The sequence below is a fragment of the Dendrobates tinctorius genome, unplaced genomic scaffold (genome assembly GCF_039654945.1).
Source record: "Dendrobates tinctorius isolate UK_male_01 unplaced genomic scaffold, ASM3965494v1 ptg000091l, whole genome shotgun sequence".
In the NCBI taxonomy this organism is placed as follows: domain Eukaryota; kingdom Metazoa; phylum Chordata; class Amphibia; order Anura; family Dendrobatidae; genus Dendrobates; species Dendrobates tinctorius.
In genome coordinates, this window is record NW_027361759.1 from 14,181,841 (window position 1) to 14,203,749 (window position 21,909).

General features: G+C 55.0%; 2 protein-coding genes across 5 annotated transcripts in view; one reads left to right on the plus strand and one right to left on the minus strand.

Annotated features, from left to right (window-relative positions):
* TRAT1 (T cell receptor associated transmembrane adaptor 1) overlaps positions 1–17,278 on the minus strand; it is a 268,813-nt gene extending 251,535 nt beyond the window's left edge. The window contains exon 1 of the mRNA XM_073586249.1: positions 17,175–17,278. Coding sequence (XP_073442350.1) covers positions 17,175–17,268 — 94 coding nt within the window. The 5' untranslated portion in view covers positions 17,269–17,278. The remainder of the gene's footprint in view (positions 1–17,174) is intronic.
* The window catches only part of CIP2A (cellular inhibitor of PP2A), a 122,918-nt gene continuing 117,431 nt past the window's right edge, over positions 16,423–21,909 (plus strand). The window contains exons 1-2 of one of the 4 annotated variants that reach the window (XM_073586247.1): positions 16,423–16,722; positions 16,790–16,937. In XM_073586247.1, the coding sequence (XP_073442348.1) occupies positions 16,621–16,722; positions 16,790–16,937 (250 nt within the window). In that variant the 5' untranslated portion in view covers positions 16,423–16,620. Of the gene's footprint in view, positions 16,723–16,789; positions 16,938–17,008; positions 17,124–17,195; positions 17,321–21,909 lie in introns of those variants that run through there. The other 3 variants (XM_073586245.1, XM_073586248.1, XM_073586246.1) reach the window with 3 other exon arrangements.

Sequence of the window (21,909 nt, forward strand, 5' to 3'; positions counted from 1 at the left end):
CAGTGCAGTGTGCAGACAGAGGCGCACATTATAGCAGTGCAGCGTGCAGACCGAAGCGCACATTATAGCAGTGCAGTGTGCAGACCGAGGCGCACATTATAGCAGTGCAGCGTGCAGACCGAGGCGCACATTATAGCAGTGCAGTGTGCAGACCGAGGCGCACATTACAGTAGTGCAGCGTGCAGAACGAGGCGCACATTATAGCAGTGCAGTGTGCAGACAGAGGCGCACATTATAGCAGTGCAGCGTGCAGACCGAAGCGCACATTATAGCAGTGCAGCGTGCAGACAGAGGCGCACATTATAGCAGTGCAGTGTGCAGACAGAGGCGCACATTATAGCAGTGCAGCGTGCAGACCGAAGCTCACATTATAGCAGTGCAGTGTGCAGACCGAGGCGCACATTATAGCAGTGCAGCGTGCAGACAGAGGCGCACATTATAGCAGTGCAGTGTGCAGACAGAGGCGCACATTATAGCAGTGCAGCGTGCAGACCGAAGCGCACATTATAGCAGTGCAGTGTGCAGACCGAGGCGCACATTATAGCAGTGCAGCGTGCAGACCGAGGCGCACATTACAGTAGTGCAGCGTGCAGAACGAGGCGCACATTATAGCAGTGCAGCGTGCAGAACGAGGCGCACATTATAGCAGTGCAGCGTGCAGACAGAGGCGCACATTATAGCAGTGCAGCGTGCAGACCGAAGCGCACATTATAGCAGTGCAGCGTGCAGACCGAGGCGCACATTATAGCAGTGCAGCGTGCAGACAGAGGCGCACATTATAGCAGTGCAGCGTGCAGACAGAGGCGCACATTATAGCAGTGCAGTGTGCAGACAGAGGCGCACATTATAGCAGTGCAGCGTGCAGACCGAAGCGCACATTATAGCAGTGCAGTGTGCAGACCGAGGCGCACATTATAGCAGTGCAGCGTGCAGACCGAAGCGCACATTATAGCAGTGCAGCGTGCAGACCGAGGCGCACATTACAGCAGTGCAGCGTGCAGACCGAGGCGCACATTATAGCAGTGCAGTGTGCAGACCGAGGCGCACATTACAGTAGTGCAGCGTGCAGAACGAGGCGCACATTATAGCAGTGCAGCGTGCAGACCGAGGCGCACATTATAGCAGTGCAGCGTGCAGAGGCGCACATTATAGCAGTGCAGCGTGCAGACAGAGGCGCACATTATAGCAGTTCAGCGTGCAGAGGCGCGCATTATAGCAGTGCAGCGTGCAGACAGAGGCGCACATTACAGGAGTGCAGCATGCAGACCGAGGCACACATTACAGCAGTGCAGCGTGCAGACAGAGGCGCACATTATAGCAGTGCAGCGTGCAGACAGAGGCGCACATTATAGCAGTGCAGCGTGCAGACCGAGGCGCACATTATAGCAGTGCAGCGTGCAGACCGAGGCGCACATTATAGCAGTGCAGCGTGCAGACAGAGGCGCACATTATAGCAGTGCAGCGTGCAGACCGAGGCGCACATTACAGCAGTGCAGCGTGCAGACAGAGGCGCACATTATAGCAGTGCAGCGTGTAGACCGAGGCGCACATTATAGCAGTGCAGCGTGTAGACCAAGGCGCACATTATAGCAGTGCAGCGTGCAGACCGAGGCGCACATTATAGCAGTGCAGCGTGCAGAGGCGCACATTATAGCAGTGCAGCGTGCAGAGGCGCACATTATAGCAGTGCAGCGTGCACAGGCGCACATTATAGCAGTGCAGCGTGCAGACCGAGGCGCACATTATAGCAGTGCAGCGTGCAGACCGAGGCGCACATTATAGCAGTGCAGCGTGCAGACCGAGGCGCACATTACAGCAGTGCAGCGTGCAGACAGAGGCGCACATTATAGCAGTGCAGCGTGTAGACCGAGGCGCACATTATAGCAGTGCAGCGTGTAGACCAAGGCGCACATTATAGCAGTGCAGCGTGCAGACCGAGGCGCACATTATAGCAGTGCAGCGTGCAGAGGCGCACATTATAGCAGTGCAGCGTGCAGAGGCGCACATTATAGCAGTGCAGCGTGCAGAGGCGCACATTATAGCAGTGCAGCGTGCAGACAGAGGCGCACATTACAGCAGTGCAGCATGCAGACAAAGGCACACATTACAGCAGTGCAGCGTGCAGACAGAGGCGCACATTATAGCAGTGCAGCGTGCAGAGGCGCACATTATAGCAGTGCAGCGTGCAGACAGAGGCGCACATTATAGCAGTGCAGCGTAGAGACAGAGGCGCACATTATAGCAGTGCAGCGTGCAGACAGAGGCGCACATTACAGCAGTGCAGCATGCAGACCGAGGCACACATTATAGCAGTGCAGCGTGCAGACAGAGGCGCACATTATAGCAGTGCAGTGTGCAGACAGGCGCACATTATAGCAGTGCAGAGTGCAGACAGAGGCGCACATTATAGCAGTGCAGCGTGCAGACAGAGGCGCACATTATAGCAGTGCAGCGTGCAGACAGGGGTGCACATTATAGCAGTGCAGCGTGCAGACAGGGGTGCACATTACAGCAGTGCAACGTGCAGACCGAGGCGCACATTACAGAAGTGCAGCGTGCAGACCGTGGCGCACATTACAGCAGTGCAGAGTGCAGACAGAGGAGCGGATTATAGCAGTGCAGCGTGGAGACCGAGGCGTACATTACAGAAGTGCAGCGTGCAGACCGAGGCGCACATTACAGCAGTGCAGCTTGCAGACAGAGGCGCACATTATAGCAGTGCAGCGTGCAGACCGAGGCGCACATTACAGCAGTGCAGAGTGGAGACCGAGGCGCACATTACAGCAGTGCAGCGTGCAGACCGAGGCGCACATTATAGCAGTGCAGCGTGCAGACCGAGGCGCACATTACAGCAGTGCAGCGTGCAGACCGAGGCGCGGATTATAGCAGTGCAGCGTGCAGACCGAGGCGCACATTATAGCAGTGCAGCGTGCAGACCGAGGCGCACATTTCAGCAGTGCAGCATGCAGACAGAGGCGCACATTATAGCAGTGTAGCGTGAAGACAGAGGCGCACATTATAGCAGTGCAGCGTGCAGACCGAGGCGCACATTATAGCAGTGCAGCGTGCAGACCGAGGCGCACATTATAGCAGTGCAGTGTGCAGACCGAGGCGCACATTACAGCAGTGCAGCGTGCAGAGAGGCGCACATTACAGCAGTGCAGCGTGCAGACCGAGGCGCACATTATAGCAGTGCAGCGTGCAGACAGAGGCGCACATTATAGCAGTGCAGCGTGTAGACCGAGGCGCACATTATAGCAGTGCAGTGTGCAGACCGAGGCGCACATTATAGCAGTGCAGCGTGCAGACTGAGGCACACATTATAGCAGTGCAGCGTGCAGACCGAGGCGCACATTATAGCAGTGCAGCGTGCAGAGGCGCACATTTTAGCAGTGCAGCGTGCAGACCGAGGCGCACATTGTAGCAGTGCAGCGTGCAGACCGAGGCGCACATTATAGCAGTGCAGCGTGCAGACAGAGGCGCACATCATAGCAGTGCAGCGTGCAGACCGAGGCGCACATTACAGCAGTGCAGCGTGCAGACCGAGGCGCACATTACAGCAGTGCAGCGTGCAGACCGAGGCGCACATTACAGCAGTGCAGCGTGCAGACCGAGGCGCACATTATAGCAGTGCAGCGTGCAGAGAGGCGCACATTATAGCAGTGCAGCGTGCAGACCGAGGCTCACATTACAGCAGTGCAGCGTGCAGACCGAGGCGCACATTATAGCAGTGCAGCGTGCAGACCGAGGCGCACATTATAGCAGTGCAGCGTGCAGACCGAGGCGCACATTGCAGCAGTGCAGCGTGCAGACAGAGGCGCACATTACAGCAGTTCAGCGTGCAGACCGAGGCGCACATTACAGCAGTGCAGCGTGCAGACCGAGGTGCACATTACAGCAGTGCAGCGTGCAGACCGAGGCGCACATTATAGCAGTGCAGCGTGCAGAGGCGCACATTACAGCAGTGCAGCGTGCAGACCGAGGCGCACATTACAGCAGTGCAGCGTGCAGACCGAGGCTCACATTATAGCAGTGCAGCGTGCAGACCGAGGCGCACATTACAGTAGTGCAGCGTGCAGACCGAGGCGCACATTATAGCAGTGCAGCGTGCAGAGGCGCACATTATAGCAGTGCAGCGTGCAGAGGCGCACATTATAGCAGTGCAGCGTGCAGAGACGCACATTATAGCAGTGCAGCGTGCAGAGACGCACATTATAGCAGTGTAGCGTGCAGACCGAGGCGCACATTATAGCAGTGCAGCGTGCAGACAGAGGCGCACATTATAGCAGTGCAGCGTGCAGACAGAGGCGCACATTATAGCAGTGCAGCGTGCAGACAGAGGCGCACATTATAGCAGTGCAGCGTGTAGACCGAGGCGCACATTATAGCAGTGCAGCGTGCAGACCGAGGCGCACATTATAGCAGTGCAGCGTGCAGACCGAGGCGCACATTATAGCAGTGCAGCGTGCAGAGGCGCACATTATAGCAGTGCAGCGTGCAGACAGAGGCGCACATTATAGCAGTGCAGCGTGCAGAGGCGCACATTATAGCAGTGCAGCGTGCAGACAGAGGCGCACATTACAGCAGTGCAGCGTGCAGACCGAGGCACACATTACAGCAGTGCAGCGTGCAGACAGAGGCGCACATTATAGCAGTGCAGCGTGCAGACAGAGGCGCACATTATAGCAGTGCAGCGTGCAGACAGAGGCGCACATTATAGCAGTGCAGCGTGCAGACCGAGGCGCACATTATAGCAGTGCAGCGTGCAGACCGAGGTGCACATTACAGCAGTGCAGCGTGCAGACAGAGGCGCACATTATAGCAGTGCAGCGTGTAGACCGAGGCGCACATTATAGCAGTGCAGCGTGTAGACCGAGGCGCACATTATAGCAGTGCAGCGTGCAGACCGAGGCGCACATTATAGCAGTGCAGCGTGCAGAGGCGCACATTATAGCAGTGCAGCGTGCAGAGGCGCACATTATAGCAGTGCAGCGTGCAGAGGCGCACATTATAGCAGTGCAGCGTGCAGACAGAGGCGCACATTACAGCAGTGCAGCATGCAGACCGAGGCACACATTACAGCAGTGCAGCGTGCAGACAGAGGCGCACATTATAGCAGTGCAGCGTGCAGAGGCGCACATTATAGCAGTGCAGCGTGCAGACAGAGGCGCACATTATAGCAGTGCAGCGTGCAGACAGAGGCGCACATTACAGCAGTGCAGCATGCAGACCGAGGCACACATTACAGCAGTGCAGCGTGCAGACAGAGGCGCACATTATAGCAGTGCAGTGTGCAGACAGGCGCACATTATAGCAGTGCAGAGTGCAGACAGAGGCGCACATTATAGCAGTGCAGCGTGCAGACAGAGGCGCACATTATAGCAGTGCAGCGTGCAGACAGAGGCGCACATTATAGCAGTGCAGCGTGCAGACAGGGGTGCACATTATAGCAGTGCAGCGTGCAGACAGAGGCGCACATTACAGCAGTGCAACGTGCAGACCGAGGCGCACATTACAGCAGTGCAGCGTGCAGACCGTGGCGCACATTACAGCAGTGCAGAGTGCAGACAGAGGCGCGGATTATAGCAGTGCAGCGTGCAGACCGAGGCGTACATTACAGAAGTGCAGCGTGCAGACCGAGGCGCACATTACAGCAGTGCAGCTTGCAGACAGAGGCGCACATTATAGCAGTGCAGCGTGCAGACCGAGGCGCACATTACAGCAGTGCAGAGTGGAGACCGAGGCGCACATTACAGCAGTGCAGCGTGCAGACCGAGGCGCACATTATAGCAGTGCAGCGTGCAGACCGAGGCGCACATTACAGCAGTGCAGCGTGCAGACCGAGGCGCGGATTATAGCAGTGCAGCGTGCAGAGGCGCACATTATAGCAGTGCAGCGTGCAGAGGCGCACATTATAGCAGTGCAGCGTGCAGACAGAGGCGCACATTACAGCAGTGCAGCATGCAGACCGAGGCACACATTACAGCAGTGCAGCGTGCAGACAGAGGCGCACATTATAGCAGTGCAGCGTGCAGAGGCGCACATTATAGCAGTGCAGCGTGCAGACAGAGGCGCACATTATAGCAGTGCAGCGTGCAGACAGAGGCGCACATTACAGCAGTGCAGCATGCAGACCGAGGCACACATTACAGCAGTGCAGCGTGCAGACAGAGGCGCACATTATAGCAGTGCAGTGTGCAGACAGGCGCACATTATAGCAGTGCAGAGTGCAGACAGAGGCGCACATTATAGCAGTGCAGCGTGCAGACAGAGGCGCACATTATAGCAGTGCAGCGTGCAGACAGAGGCGCACATTATAGCAGTGCAGCGTGCAGACAGGGGCGCACATTATAGCAGTGCAGCGTGCAGACAGGGGCGCACATTACAGCAGTGCAATGTGCAGACCGAGGCGCACATTACAGCAGTGCAGCGTGCAGACCGTGGCGCACATTACAGCAGTGCAGAGTGCAGACAGAGGCGCGGATTATAGCAGTGCAGCGTGCAGACCGAGGCGTACATTACAGAAGTGCAGCGTGCAGACCGAGGCGCACATTACAGCAGTGCAGCTTGCAGACAGAGGCGCACATTATAGCAGTGCAGCGTGCAGACCGAGGCGCACATTACAGCAGTGCAGAGTGGAGACCGAGGCGCACATTACAGCAGTGCAGCGTGCAGACCGAGGCGCACATTACAGCAGTGCAGCGTGCAGACCGAGGCGCGGATTATAGCAGTGCAGCGTGCAGACCGAGGCGCACATTTCAGCAGTGCAGCATGCAGACAGAGGCGCACATTATAGCAGTGTAGCGTGAAGACAGAGGCGCACATTATAGCAGTGCAGCGTTCAGACAGAGGCGCATATTATAGCAGTGCAGCGTGCAGACCGAGGCGCACATTATAGCAGTGCAGCGTGCAGACCGAGGCGCACATTATAGCAGTGCAGTGTGCAGACCGAGGCGCACATTACAGCAGTGCAGCGTGCAGAGAGGCGCACATTACAGCAGTGCAGCGTGCAGACCGAGGCGCACATTATAGCAGTGCAGCGTGCAGACAGAGGCGCACATTATAGCAGTGCAGCGTGTAGACCGAGGCGCACATTATAGCAGTGCAGCGTGTAGACCGAGGCGCACATTATAGCAGTGCAGCGTGCAGACCGAGGCGCACATTATAGCAGTGCAGCGTGCAGACCGAGGCGCACATTATAGCAGTGCAGCGTGCAGAGGCGCACATTATAGCAGTGCAGCGTGCAGACCGAGGCGCACATTATAGCAGTGCAGCGTGCAGAGGCGCACATTTTAGCAGTGCAGCGTGCAGACCGAGGCGCACATTGTAGCAGTGCAGCGTGCACACCGAGGCGCACATTATAGCAGTGCAGCGTGCACACCGAGGCGCACATTATAGCAGTGCAGCGTGCAGACAGATGCGCACATTATAGCAGTGCAGCGTGCAGACCGAGGCGCACATTATAGCAGTGCAGCGTGCAGACCGAGGCGCACATTACAGCAGTGCAGCGTGCAGACCGAGGCGCGGATTATAGCAGTGCAGCGTGCAGACCGAGGCGCACATTATAGCAGTGCAGCGTGCAGACCGAGGCGCACATTATAGCAGTGTAGCGTGAAGACAGAGGCGCACATTATAGCAGTGTAGCGTGAAGACAGAGGCGCACATTATAGCAGTGCAGCGTGCAGACAGAGGCGCACATTATAGCAGTGCAGCGTGCAGACCGAGGCGCACATTATAGCAGTGCAGCGTGCAGACCGAGGCGCACATTATAGCAGTGCAGCGTGCAGACCGAGGCGCACATTATAGCAGTGCAGTGTGCAGACCGAGGCGCACATTACAGCAGTGCAGCGTGTAGAGAGGCGCACATTACAGCAGTGCAGCGTGCAGACCGAGGCGCACATTATAGCAGTGCAGCGTGCAGACAGAGGCGCACATTATAGCAGTGCAGCGTGTAGACCGAGGCGCACATTATAGCAGTGCAGCGTGCAGACCGAGGCGCACATTATAGCAGTGCAGCGTGCAGACCGAGGCGCACATTATAGCAGTGCAGCGTGCAGAGGCGCACATTATAGCAGTGCAGCGTGCAGACCGAGGCGCACATTATAGCAGTGCAGCGTGCAGAGGCGCACATTTTAGCAGTGCAGCGTGCAGACCGAGGCGCACATTGTAGCAGTGCAGCGTGCACACCGAGGCGCACATTATAGCAGTGCAGCGTGCAGACCGAGGCGCACATTATAGCAGTGCAGCGTGCAGACCGAGGCGCACATTATAGCAGTGCAGTGTGCAGACCGAGGCGCACATTACAGTAGTGCAGCGTGCAGAACGAGGCGCACATTATAGCAGTGCAGCGTGCAGACAGAGGCGCACATTATAGCAGTGCAGTGTGCAGACAGAGGCGCACATTATAGCAGTGCAGCGTGCAGACCGAGGCGCACATTATAGCAGTGCAGCGTGCAGACAGAGGCGCACATTATAGCAGTGTAGCGTGAAGACAGAGGCGCACATTATAGCAGTGCAGCGTGCAGACAGAGGCGCACATTATAGCAGTGCAGCGTGAAGACAGAGGCGCACATTATAGCAGTGTAGCGTGAAGACAGAGGCGCACATTATAGCAGTGCATCGTGCAGACAGAGGCGCACATTATAGCAGTGCAGCGTGAAGACAGAGGCGCACATTATAGCAGTGTAGCGTGAAGACAGAGGCGCACATTATAGCAGTGCAGCGTGCAGACCGAGGCGCACATTATAGCAGTGCAGCGTGCAGAGGCGCACATTTTAGCAGTGCAGCGTGCAGACCGAGGCGCACATTGTAGCAGTGCAGCGTGCACACCGAGGCGCACATTATAGCAGTGCAGCGTGCAGACCGAGGCGCACATTATAGCAGTGCAGCGTGCAGACCGAGGCGCACATTATAGCAGTGCAGCGTGCAGACCGAGGCGCACATTACAGTAGTGCAGCGTGCAGAACGAGGCGCACATTATAGCAGTGCAGCGTGCAGAACGAGGCGCACATTATAGCAGTGCAGCGTGCAGACAGAGGCGCACATTATAGCAGTGCAGTGTGCAGACAGAGGCGCACATTATAGCAGTGCAGCGTGCAGACCGAAGCGCACATTATAGCAGTGCAGCGTGCAGACCGAGGCGCACATTATAGCAGTGCAGTGTGCAGACCGAGGCGCACATTATAGCAGTGCAGCGTGCAGACCGAGGCGCACATTATAGCAGTGCAGCGTGCAGAGGCGCACATTATAGCAGTGAAGCGTGCAGACCGAGGCGCACATTATAGCAGTGCAGTGTGCAGACCGAGGCACACATTACAGTAGTGCAGCGTGCAGAACGAGGCGCACATTATAGCAGTGCAGCGTGCAGACAGAGGCGCACATTATAGCAGTGCAGTGTGCAGACAGAGGCGCACATTATAGCAGTGCAGCGTGCAGACCGAAGCGCACATTATAGCAGTGCAGCGTGCAGACCGAGGCGCACATTATAGCAGTGCAGTGTGCAGACCGAGGCGCACATTATAGCAGTGCAGCGTGCAGACCGAGGCGCACATTATAGCAGTGCAGCGTGCAGAGGCGCACATTATAGCAGTGCAGCGTGCAGACCGAGTCGCACATTATAGCAGTGCAGCGTGCAGAGGCGCACATTTTAGCAGTGCAGCGTGCAGACCGAGGCGCACATTGTAGCAGTGCAGCGTGCACACCGAGGCGCACATTATAGCAGTGCAGCGTGCAGACCGAGGCGCACATTATAGCAGTGCAGCGTGCAGACCGAGGCGCACATTATAGCAGTGCAGTGTGCAGACCGAGGCGCACATTACAGTAGTGCAGCGTGCAGAACGAGGCGCACATTATAGCAGTGCAGCGTGCAGACAGAGGCACACATTATAGCAGTGCAGTGTGCAGACAGAGGCGCACATTATAGCAGTGCAGCGTGCAGACCGAGGCGCACATTATAGCAGTGCAGCGTGCAGACAGAGGCGCACATTATAGCAGTGTAGCGTGAAGACAGAGGCGCACATTATAGCAGTGCAGCGTGCAGACAGAGGCGCACATTATAGCAGTGCAGCGTGAAGACAGAGGCGCACATTATAGCAGTGTAGCGTGAAGACAGAGGCGCACATTATAGCAGTGCAGCGTGCAGACAGAGGCGCACATTATAGCAGTGCAGCGTGAAGACAGAGGCGCAGATTATAGCAGTGTAGCGTGAAGACAGAGGCGCACATTATAGCAGTGCAGCGTGCAGACCGAGGCGCACATTATAGCAGTGCAGCGTGCAGAGGCGCACATTTTAGCAGTGCAGCGTGCAGACCGAGGCGCACATTGTAGCAGTGCAGCGTGCACACCGAGGCGCACATTATAGCAGTGCAGCGTGCAGACCGAGGCGCACATTATAGCAGTGCAGCGTGCAGACCGAGGCGCACATTATAGCAGTGCAGTGTGCAGACCGAGGCGCACATTACAGTAGTGCAGCGTGCAGAACGAGGCGCACATTATAGCAGTGCAGCGTGCAGACAGAGGCGCACATTATAGCAGTGCAGCGTGCAGACCGAAGCGCACATTATAGCAGTGCAGCGTGCAGACCGAGGCGCACATTATAGCAGTGCAGCGTGCAGACAGAGGCGCACATTATAGCAGTGCAGTGTGCAGACAGAGGCGCACATTATAGCAGTGCAGTGTGCAGACCGAGGCGCACATTATAGCAGTGCAGCGTGCAGACAGAGGCGCACATTATAGCAGTGCAGCGTGCAGACAGAGGCGCACATTATAGCAGTGCAGTGTGCAGACAGAGGCGCACATTATAGCAGTGCAGACCGAAGCGCACATTATAGCAGTTCAGTGTGCAGACCGAGGCGCACATTATAGCAGTGCAGCGTGCAGACCGAAGCGCACATTATAGCAGTGCAGCGTGCAGACCGAGGCGCACATTACAGCAGTGCAGCGTGCAGACCGAGGCGCACATTATAGCAGTGCAGTGTGCAGACCGAGGCGCACATTACAGTAGTGCAGCGTGCAGAACGAGGCGCACATTATAGCAGTGCAGCGTGCAGAGGTGCACATTATAGCAGTGCAGCGTGCAGACCGAAGCGCACATTATAGCAGTGCAGCGTGCAGACCGAGGCGCACATTATAGCAGTGCAGCGTGCAGACCGAGGCGCACATTACAGTAGTGCAGCGTGCAGACCGAGGCGCACATTACAGTAGTGCAGCGTGCAGAACGAGGCGCACATTATAGCAGTGCAGTGTGCAGACAGAGGCGCACATTATAGCAGTGCAGCGTGCAGACCGAGGCGAACATTATAGCAGTGCAGCGTGCAGACAGAGGCGCACATTATAGCAGTGCAGCGTGCAGACCGAGGCGCACATTATAGCAGTGCAGCGTGCAGACCGAGGCGCACATTATAGCAGTGCAGTGTGCAGACCGAGGCGCACATTACAGTAGTGCAGCGTGCAGACCGAGGCGCACATTATAGCAGTGCAGCGTGCAGACCGAGGCGCACATTATAGCAGTGCAGTGTGCAGACCGAGGCGCACATTACAGCAGTGCAGCGTGCAGACCGAGGCGCACATTACAGCAGTGCAGCGTGCAGACCGAGGCGCACATTATAGCAGTGCAGTGTGCAGACCGAGGCGCACATTACAGTAGTGCAGCGTGCAGAACGAGGCGCACATTATAGCAGTGCAGCGTGCAGAGGTGCACATTATAGCAGTGCAGCGTGCAGACCGAAGCGCACATTATAGCAGTGCAGCGTGCAGACCGAGGCGCACATTATAGCAGTGCAGCGTGCAGACAGAGGCGCACATTATAGCAGTGCAGTGTGCAGACCGAGGCGCACATTATAGCAGTGCAGCGTGCAGACCGAGGCGCACATTATAGCAGTGCAGTGTGCAGACCGAGGCGCACATTACAGTAGTGCAGCGTGCAGAACGAGGCGCACATTATAGCAGTGCAGCGTGCAGACCGAGGCGCACATTATAGCAGTGCAGTGTGCAGACCGAGGCGCACATTACAGCAGTGCAGCGTGCAGACCGAGGCGCACATTACAGCAGTGCAGCGTGCAGACCGAGGCGCACATTATAGCAGTGCAGTGTGCAGACCGAGGCGCACATTACAGTAGTGCAGCGTGCAGAACGAGGCGCACATTATAGCAGTGCAGCGTGCAGAGGTGCACATTATAGCAGTGCAGCGTGCAGACCGAAGCGCACATTATAGCAGTGCAGCGTGCAGACCGAGGCGCACATTATAGCAGTGCAGCGTGCAGACCGAGGCGCACATTACAGTAGTGCAGCGTGCAGACCGAGGCGCACATTACAGTAGTGCAGCGTGCAGAACGAGGCGCACATTATAGCAGTGCAGTGTGCAGACAGAGGCGCACATTATAGCAGTGCAGCGTGCAGACCGAGGCGCACATTATAGCAGTGCAGTGTGCAGACCGAGGCGCACATTACAGTAGTGCAGCGTGCAGAACGAGGCGCACATTATAGCAGTGCAGTGTGCAGACAGAGGCGCACATTATAGCAGTGCAGCGTGCAGACCGAGGCGAACATTATAGCAGTGCAGCGTGCAGACCGAGGCGCACATTATAGCAGTGCAGCGTGCAGACCGAGGCGCACATTATAGCAGTGCAGTGTGCAGACCGAGGCGCACATTACAGCAGTGCAGCGTGCAGACCGAGGCGCACATTACAGCAGTGCAGCGTGCAGACCGAGGCGCACATTATAGCAGTGCAGTGTGCAGACCGAGGCGCACATTACAGTAGTGCAGCGTGCAGAACGAGGCGCACATTATAGCAGTGCAGCGTGCAGAGGTGCACATTATAGCAGTGCAGCGTGCAGACCGAAGCGCACATTATAGCAGTGCAGCGTGCAGACCGAGGCGCACATTATAGCAGTGCAGCGTGCAGACAGAGGCGCACATTATAGCAGTGCAGTGTGCTGACAGAGGCGCACATTATAGCAGTGCAGCGTGCAGACCGAAGCGCACATTATAGCAGTGCAGTGTGCAGACCGAGGCGCACATTATAGCAGTGCAGCGTGCAGACCGAGGCGCACATTATAGCAGTGCAGTGTGCAGACCGAGGCGCACATTACAGTAGTGCAGCGTGCAGAACGAGGCGCACATTATAGCAGTGCAGTGTGCAGACAGAGGCGCACATTATAGCAGTGCAGCGTGCAGACCGAGGCGAACATTATAGCAGTGCAGCGTGCAGACAGAGGCGCACATTATAGCAGTGCAGTGTGCAGACAGAAGCGCACATTATAGCAGTGCAGTGTGCAGACCGAGGCGCACATTACAGTAGTGCAGTGTGCAGAACGAGGCGCACATTATAGCAGTGCAGCGTGCAGACAGAGGTGCACATTATAGCAGTGCAGCGTGCAGACCGAAGCGCACATTATAGCAGTGCAGCGTGCAGACCGAGGCGCACATTATAGCAGTGCAGCGTGCAGACAGAGGCGCACATTATAGCAGTGCAGTGTGCAGACAGAGGCGCACATTATAGCAGTGCAGCGTGCAGACCGAAGCGCACATTATAGCAGTGCAGTGTGCAGACCGAGGCGCACATTATAGCAGTGCAGCGTGCAGACCGAGGCGCACATTATAGCAGTGCAGTGTGCAGACCGAGGCGCACATTACAGTAGTGCAGCGTGCAGAACGAGGCGCACATTATAGCAGTGCAGTGTGCAGACAGAGGCGCACATTATAGCAGTGCAGCGTGCAGACCGAGGCGAACATTATAGCAGTGCAGCGTGCAGACAGAGGCGCACATTATAGCAGTGCAGTGTGCAGACAGAAGCGCACATTATAGCAGTGCAGTGTGCAGACAGAAGCGCACATTATAGCAGTGCAGTGTGCAGACCGAGGCGCACATTATAGCAGTGCAGTGTGCAGACCGAGGCGCACATTACAGTAGTGCAGCGTGCAGAACGAGGCGCACATTATAGCAGTGCAGTGTGCAGACAGAGGCGCACATTATAGCAGTGCAGCGTGCAGACCGAGGCGCACATTATAGCAGTGCAGCGTGCAGACCGAGGCGCACATTATAGCAGTGCAGTGTGCAGACCGAGGCGCACATTACAGTAGTGCAGCGTGCAGAACGAGGCGCACATTATAGCAGTGCAGCGTGCAGACAGAGGCGCACATTATAGCAGTGCAGCGTGCAGACCGAGGCGAACATTATAGCAGTGCAGCGTGCAGACAGAGGCGCACATTATAGCAGTGCAGTGTGCAGACAGAGGCGCACATTATAGCAGTGCAGTGTGCAGACAGAAGCGCACATTATAGCAGTGCAGCGTGCAGACCGAGGCGAACATTATAGCAGTGCAGCGTGCAGACCGAGGCGCACATTATAGCAGTGCAGCGTGCAGACCGAGGCACACATTACAGCAGTGCAGTGTGCAGACCGAGGCGCACATTATAGCAGTGCAGCGTGCAGACCGAAGCGCACATTATAGCAGTGCAGTGTGCAGACCGAGGCGCACATTATAGCAGTGCAGCGTGCAGACCGAGGCGCACATTATAGCAGTGCAGCGTGCAGACAGAGGCGCACATTATAGCAGTGCAGCGTGCAGACAGAGGCGCACATTATAGCAGTGCAGTGTGCAGACAGAGGCGCACATTATAGCAGTGCAGACCGAAGCGCACATTATAGCAGTTCAGTGTGCAGACCGAGGCGCACATTATAGCAGTGCAGCGTGCAGACCGAAGCGCACATTATAGCAGTGCAGCGTGCAGACCGAGGCGCACATTACAGCAGTGCAGCGTGCAGACCGAGGCGCACATTATAGCAGTGCAGTGTGCAGACCGAGGCGCACATTACAGTAGTGCAGCGTGCAGAACGAGGCGCACATTATAGCAGTGCAGCGTGCAGACAGAGGTGCACATTATAGCAGTGCAGCGTGCAGACCGAAGCGCACATTATAGCAGTGCAGCGTGCAGACCGAGGCGCACATTATAGCAGTGCAGCGTGCAGACAGAGGCGCACATTATAGCAGTGCAGTGTGCAGACAGAGGCGCACATTATAGCAGTGCAGCGTGCAGACCGAAGCGCACATTATAGCAGTGCAGTGTGCAGACCGAGGCGCACATTATAGCAGTGCAGCGTGCAGACCGAGGCGCACATTATAGCAGTGCAGTGTGCAGACCGAGGCGCACATTACAGTAGTGCAGCGTGCAGAACGAGGCGCACATTATAGCAGTGCAGTGTGCAGACAGAGGCGCACATTATAGCAGTGCAGCGTGCAGACCGAGGCGAACATTATAGCAGTGCAGCGTGCAGACAGAGGCGCACATTATAGCAGTGCAGTGTGCAGACAGAAGCGCACATTATAGCAGTGCAGTGTGCAGACAGAAGCGCACATTATAGCAGTGCAGTGTGCAGACCGAGGCGCACATTATAGCAGTGCAGTGTGCAGACCGAGGCGCACATTACAGTAGTGCAGCGTGCAGAACGAGGCGCACATTATAGCAGTGCAGTGTGCAGACAGAGGCGCACATTATAGCAGTGCAGCGTGCAGACCGAGGCGAACATTATAGCAGTGCAGCGTGCAGACAGAGGCGCACATTATAGCAGTGCAGTGTGCAGACCGAGGCGCACATTATAGCAGTGCAGCGTGCAGACCGAGGCGCACATTATAGCAGTGCAGTGTGCAGACCGAGGCGCACATTACAGTAGTGCAGCGTGCAGAACGAGGCGCACATTATAGCAGTGCAGTGTGCAGACAGAGGCGCACATTATAGCAGTGCAGCGTGCAGACCGAGGCGAACATTATAGCAGTGCAGCGTGCAGACAGAGGCGCACATTATAGCAGTGCAGTGTGCAGACAGAGGCGCACATTATAGCAGTGCAGTGTGCAGACAGAAGCGCACATTATAGCAGTGCAGCGTGCAGACCGAGGCGCACATTATAGCAGTGCAGCGTGCAGAGGCGCACATTATAGCAGTGCAGCGTGCAGACCGAGGCGCACATTATAGCAGTGCAGTGTGCAGACAGAGGCGCACATTATAGCAGTGCAGTGTGCAGACAGAAGCGCACATTATAGCAGTGCAGCGTGCAGACCGAGGCGCACATTATAGCAGTGCAGCGTGCAGAGGCGCACATTATAGCAGTGCAGCGTGCAGACCGAGGCGCACATTATAGCAGTGCAGTGTGCAGACAGAGGCGCACATTATAGCAGTGCAGTGTGCAGACAGAGGCGCACATTATAGCAGTGCAGTGTGCAGACAGAAGCGCACATTATAGCAGTGCAGCGTGCAGACCGAGGCGCACATTATAGCAGTGCAGCGTGCAGAGGCGCACATTATAGCAGTGCAGCGTGCACTAGGGGTTCACAGACCAGAACACTGCATTCAATTTAACGGCAGCTCAGGCGCCCATCCGCAATGCAAACACACGGTGCGCAAACCTGTGCAATTACGTATAGGGACAACAGAGCGACACAGAGGAAGCCACTGTCCGGCTGTACCGCTCATGCGCCTTCTCAGCTCTTCTGTCCCTGCCGGCTTCCATAGCTGACGTCACGCCCTGTCCTAAACCAACATGAAAGTTTAGGGCGCGAAATTAGGTTGGAGCGATCCAAGTGTTGCTACCCGGAGGTCGCTTCTGCCCGGTGCAAGCGGCCGCCATGGAGCCATTGTCCTGCATGAAGAGCCTACTCATGGCGGTGGCGCAGTACAGGGGCTGTAAGAACGAGGCCAATGGCGCGGCGCTACAGCGGCAGCTGGAGGTACAGTGACCGGGGATGGGTGTCTGTGTCCCCGTGGGGCCCTCAGTAACGCTTCTCCGTCTGACAGGCCATCCTGGGGCTGAAGCTGAACAAGCTGTTCGTGTCCAGCCACGTGTTGCCCGGCGAATGTGTGAGCAGCCTGGTGGAGCTGATGGAGGACCCCGGCACCAGCCCCGCCGTCACCCTGAAGACCGTGCAGCTGCTGACGAGTCTGGGTAGGAGACCCCGTGCCGTGCTCCCCTCTACACAGCAGCCTGGTGGCAGGGGCCATGGTGGTGTCACGTGACAGGCCGCCATCTCCTGTGTGACCCACAGCTGCTTGGGCTCATGCTAGTATCTTACATTGCAGCCTAGTTTCTCTGACCCTTTGGGAGGGTGGTGTGTGCCAGATCTCGCCCCAGGTATTGTCATGTGATGGGGTCAGCGGTGGTCTGTTCCCGTTTTATCTTTACCTTGAGACGTGCAAGCACAGGTATCAGGCATCTGTCTAGGAAACGGGACAGGCGTACAATTCCTGCTGCAGCCATCTGCACACGACGCCACCATCTGATGTGGAAGTGGACAAAGCTGCTTTGCTCCTTACACCTCCTACCGACATGTATGTACCCACGGTCAGTAAACGCTGCGGGTTGGACGCTGCGTATGTCCTCAGCGGCCAGCATAGTGGATGTGATTTTAAGAAATCCCGTGTGCACCGACGCTCACGGACATGTGGCGTGTCTTCCCAGATTGCAGCTAGTCTATTTCACCAGATAAATATGTAAAGATAAATTTCACCAGAACTATGTAATGGGACGCGATGATTCCGCACAGTTCAATGAACAAATGCGGTATCACCTGCGTTCAATAGCCGTCAGCGCATTGGACGCAGCAGACGTGTGCTTCATCCAAAGCGCTGCTGATTACTGACCGTAGGGATGTAGCCGTACAGTTGTCATATCCCGGTTACCTGACTTTGATGCAGACTCGGAAACTGAGCCCGCATCTTTTCTGGCAGATGATGGCTGTGATATAACAGTTGCGTGTGGAGTGAGGCTCCACCTGTGACCTTTAACCTGTTATATGCAGCTGTCAGTCTCTTGCCAGCAGTATTTACAGTGCACCGGCGGCGGATGCATCATTCCATTCTCCCGTGTTGTGATTGCTCTGCGTCGATGAGTAGTCATTGACAGCTGGGGGTGTTCTGAAGGTCCTGGTGCCTGTCATGACTGTGCTCCTGTGAACACCAACTTTTTCTTTTGTTCACAAGAGACCGTGATTTTTGCTATTGCAATCAGACCATTACAGGTTCAAGTCCCTGTAGGAAACCAACAGGTACAGTGAAAAATATATATATATATATATATATATATACATATATATATATATATATACATACACTAGCAGAAGAGCCCGCGCTGCCCGGGCATAGTAACTAACTGGTTAGTTATAGCAAATTATAATTACCCTCGATCCCGCAGTCCCGTCCCGTGCCCATATACCCATCATACATATCCACGATCCCATAGGCCCGTGCCCATATACCCATCACACATCCTCCATCCCATAGTCGAGTGCCCATTTACCCATCACATCGTTCATCTCATAGTCCCATGCCCATATACCCATCATACATATCCTCCATCCCATAGTCCCATGCCCATATACCCATCATACATATCCTCCATCCCATAGTCCCGTGCCCATATACCCATCATACATATCCTCCATCCCATAGTCCCGTGCCCATATACCCATCTTACATATCCTCCATCCCATAGTCTCGTGCCCATATACCCATCATACATATTCGCCATCCCATAGTCGAGTGCCCATATACCCATCATACATATTCGCCATCCCATAGTCGAGTGCCCATATACCCATCACACATCCTTCATCTCATAGTCCCATGCCCATATACCCATCATACATATCCTCCATCCCATAGTCCCATGCCCATATACCCATCACACATCCTCCATCCCATCGTCCCGTGCCCATATACCCGTCATACATATCCTCCATCCCATAGTCCAATGCCCATATACCCATCACACATCCTACATCCCATAGGCCCGTGCCCATATACCCATCACACATCCTCCATCCCATAGTCCCATGCCCATATACCCATCTTACATATCCTCCATCCCATAGTCCCGTGCCCATATACCCATCACACATCCTTCATCCCATAGTCCCATGCCCATATACCCATCATACATATCCGCCATCCAATAGTCCCGTGCCCATATACCCGTCATACATATCCTCCATCCCATAGTCCAGTGCCCATTTACCCATCACACATCCTTCATCTCATAGTCCCGTGCCCATATACCCATCATACATATCCACCATCACATAGTCCCGTACCCATATACCCATCATACATATCCAACATCACATAGTCCCGTGCCCATATACCCATCATACATCCTCCATTCCATAGTCAAAAATTATGACATCATAATGAGCGGCCGGGACTTGCAACCTATGTGACATCATAATGAGGGGCGGGGCTTGATGCGCGCACACTTTTTCCCCAGTATGTAGATAGGGGCATTATGACATCATAATGAGGGGCGGGGCTTGACGCGCACACACTTTTTCCCCAGTATGTAGATAGGGGCAAAATTGTTTGGTGAATTGGAACGCGCGGGGTTAAAATTTCGCCTCACAACATAGCCTAGGACGCTCTCGGGGTCCAGACGTGTGACTGTGCCAAATTTTGTGGCTGTAGCTGCGACGGTGCGGATGCCTATCCCGGACACACACACACACACACTTTGAGCTTTATATATTAGATAATAAAATCGCTCCTTTTTTCACCATTAAAAATAAAAAATGCGGCATTGTTACGTTCACAAAAGTTTTATCTATAAAAATATTAAACTAATTAAACCGGATTGGTAAGTAGCTTAAAATGAGAAAAAAGTCTAAACGCAAGAATTAGTTTTTCGGACACCAAATAAAGGCCATCAATACATCATGTTTACTCCAAAGCTGTATTAATAAAAACGCCAGATCAGGTCACAAAAAAATAAGCCCTCACACAGCTCCATAGACTAAAAAAAATGAAAATTTTACAGGTCTCAGAAAATGGCGACAGAAGCAAATTTGTTTTCACAAATTTGATTTTTTTTTTTTTTTCACCACTTAAAAATTGAAAAAAACCTTGCATCTTTGGTATTTCCGCAATCGCACTGTATATAGTGAACATGTTAGATAACAAAAAGCAATTGTGGAATTACACTTTTTCTCTATCGCTTCATTGGGGGACACAGGAACCATGACACAGGAACCATGGGTGTATGCTGCTGCCACTAGGAGGCTGACACTATGCAAATAAGAAAGTTGGCTCCTCCTCCGCAGTATACATCCCACCGACTGGCGCTCAATTACTCAGTTTAGCTTAATGTCAGTAGGAGGTGGACACGGGTCCTTCATTAGACCCTTATCTACCTCAGTGTGCGTCGTTTCTTTACAGGTTCCAGAAGGATACAGAGAGAATAGTCACATCTGTAGTCCCACAAAGAGACTGAGTACGGCTTGTACTGCCACTCCGTATCCTCATATGTCTACCGGCCAGGAACACGTATGCGTGTTCGCCTTCTGTCTCTCACCCACTCGCCTACCAGAGCCTGTCGGTGGATGGAGACACGGTCTGAAACTGGAAATGGGGTAAGTCAGGACTGCAGGAGGTAAGTATCAGCAGGCTGAACCCCTCTCTCCTTCCCATGATAGTAATCCCCCTGGGCGGTGGGGAAAGGGCAAGCTTCCTTAAGCGGCATTATCTGTATTTAGCGTTCTCAGCGCCGCAAAACTGCGGTTCTCTTTAGACCTCCGCGCCGCCCTGCGCTCTCCGGCGGGCCGCCGTTTCTAATCCAGGCCCCGGCTTCAGTTCGGGCCTAGTTCTGAGGCGAGGCCACGCCCCCATTTTCAGGCAGGCTTTTTCTTCTGAGTAACAGTCCCGCCCGTCTGGCGCCGCCCACCGCTTCTCTGAGGGTTAGAGGCATCGCAGGGGCCTGCCAACTCCTCCCAATATAGGAGGGAGTAGAGTTTTCTTATGCTCCTAACAGAGCGGATAGCTCCGCCCCCTCTCAGAGCTGATTCCCGCCCACAGCATTCAGGAGCGTGTTTTTACCTCACAGTTTTCCTCAGCCTATGAGCTGCTTGTCTCTGCTTCAGGGTGCTGTGTACACAGGTTCCTTGAGTAGCTCTGCGCTGCAGACTGTCACTCTCCTTAGCTCTCCGTCCCCTAACCGTCTGGCACTGTTAGTGGGTTAGCTCATAATGTCTAATTCTAAACCAATTCGCTCTGCTTCTTCCTCTGTGGTAGTCAGTCATTTTGCATGTTCTTCTTGCAAACGCAAGTTTCCATCAGGTCAGTCCTCTCCCCTCTGTCAGGACTGCAGCAAGCCCACTGAACCCACCGCCCAGGAGCCCCCGGTTGTCCCGAGTGAGGTTGAGGCCCCTATCCCAGGGTGGGCTTCTTCTCTGTCTCAATCTGTGACGGATCTCAAAAGGTGTCCCAGACCTTGGTGTCCGTACTGGATAAGTTGCCACTACAGACTTCTGCAGGACACAGCAGGTCACAAGATACTCCGGTCGAGCCTGTTAATATTAGCCGCAAAAGAGCCAGACGGGAGCACCAGTCCGGTTCCTCTTCCCGTTCCGCATCGCCCCATAGTCCGTCCAAACAGCCTCCCTTATCAAGATCTTCTTCCCCTGAGCCAGGCAAGACTTTCTCAGATGGAGCCTCCGAGGATGTTTTGGAGCTGGGCTCGGACCAAATCGCTGATATGAGGGATATAGTTGAGAGCCTCATTGCAGCGATTAACCAGTCCTTCAATATCAAAGATTCTCCTGCGGAACCCGCGGACCAGGAGGTTTCTTTCAGACGGTCGAAACCACCTTCCAAGGTCTTCGCTCATCATTTGGAGTTCCAGAAAATTCTTTCCATAGAGAGAGAAAATCCGACCAGGCGTTTTCAAAGAGGAAAACGCCTTGGGGTGTTATATCCTTTCTCGCTGGAACTCATTGCAGACTGGTCAGCTTCACCGACCGTGGACCCTCCGGTTTCAAGACTATCTAACAGCACGGTCCTTCCAATTTCTGGGGGAGCATCTCTAGCAGACACTAATGACAGAGTCAGAAACTTTTGCTAAGTCAGCCTTCGAAGTGGCGTCCTCTGTTCTAAGC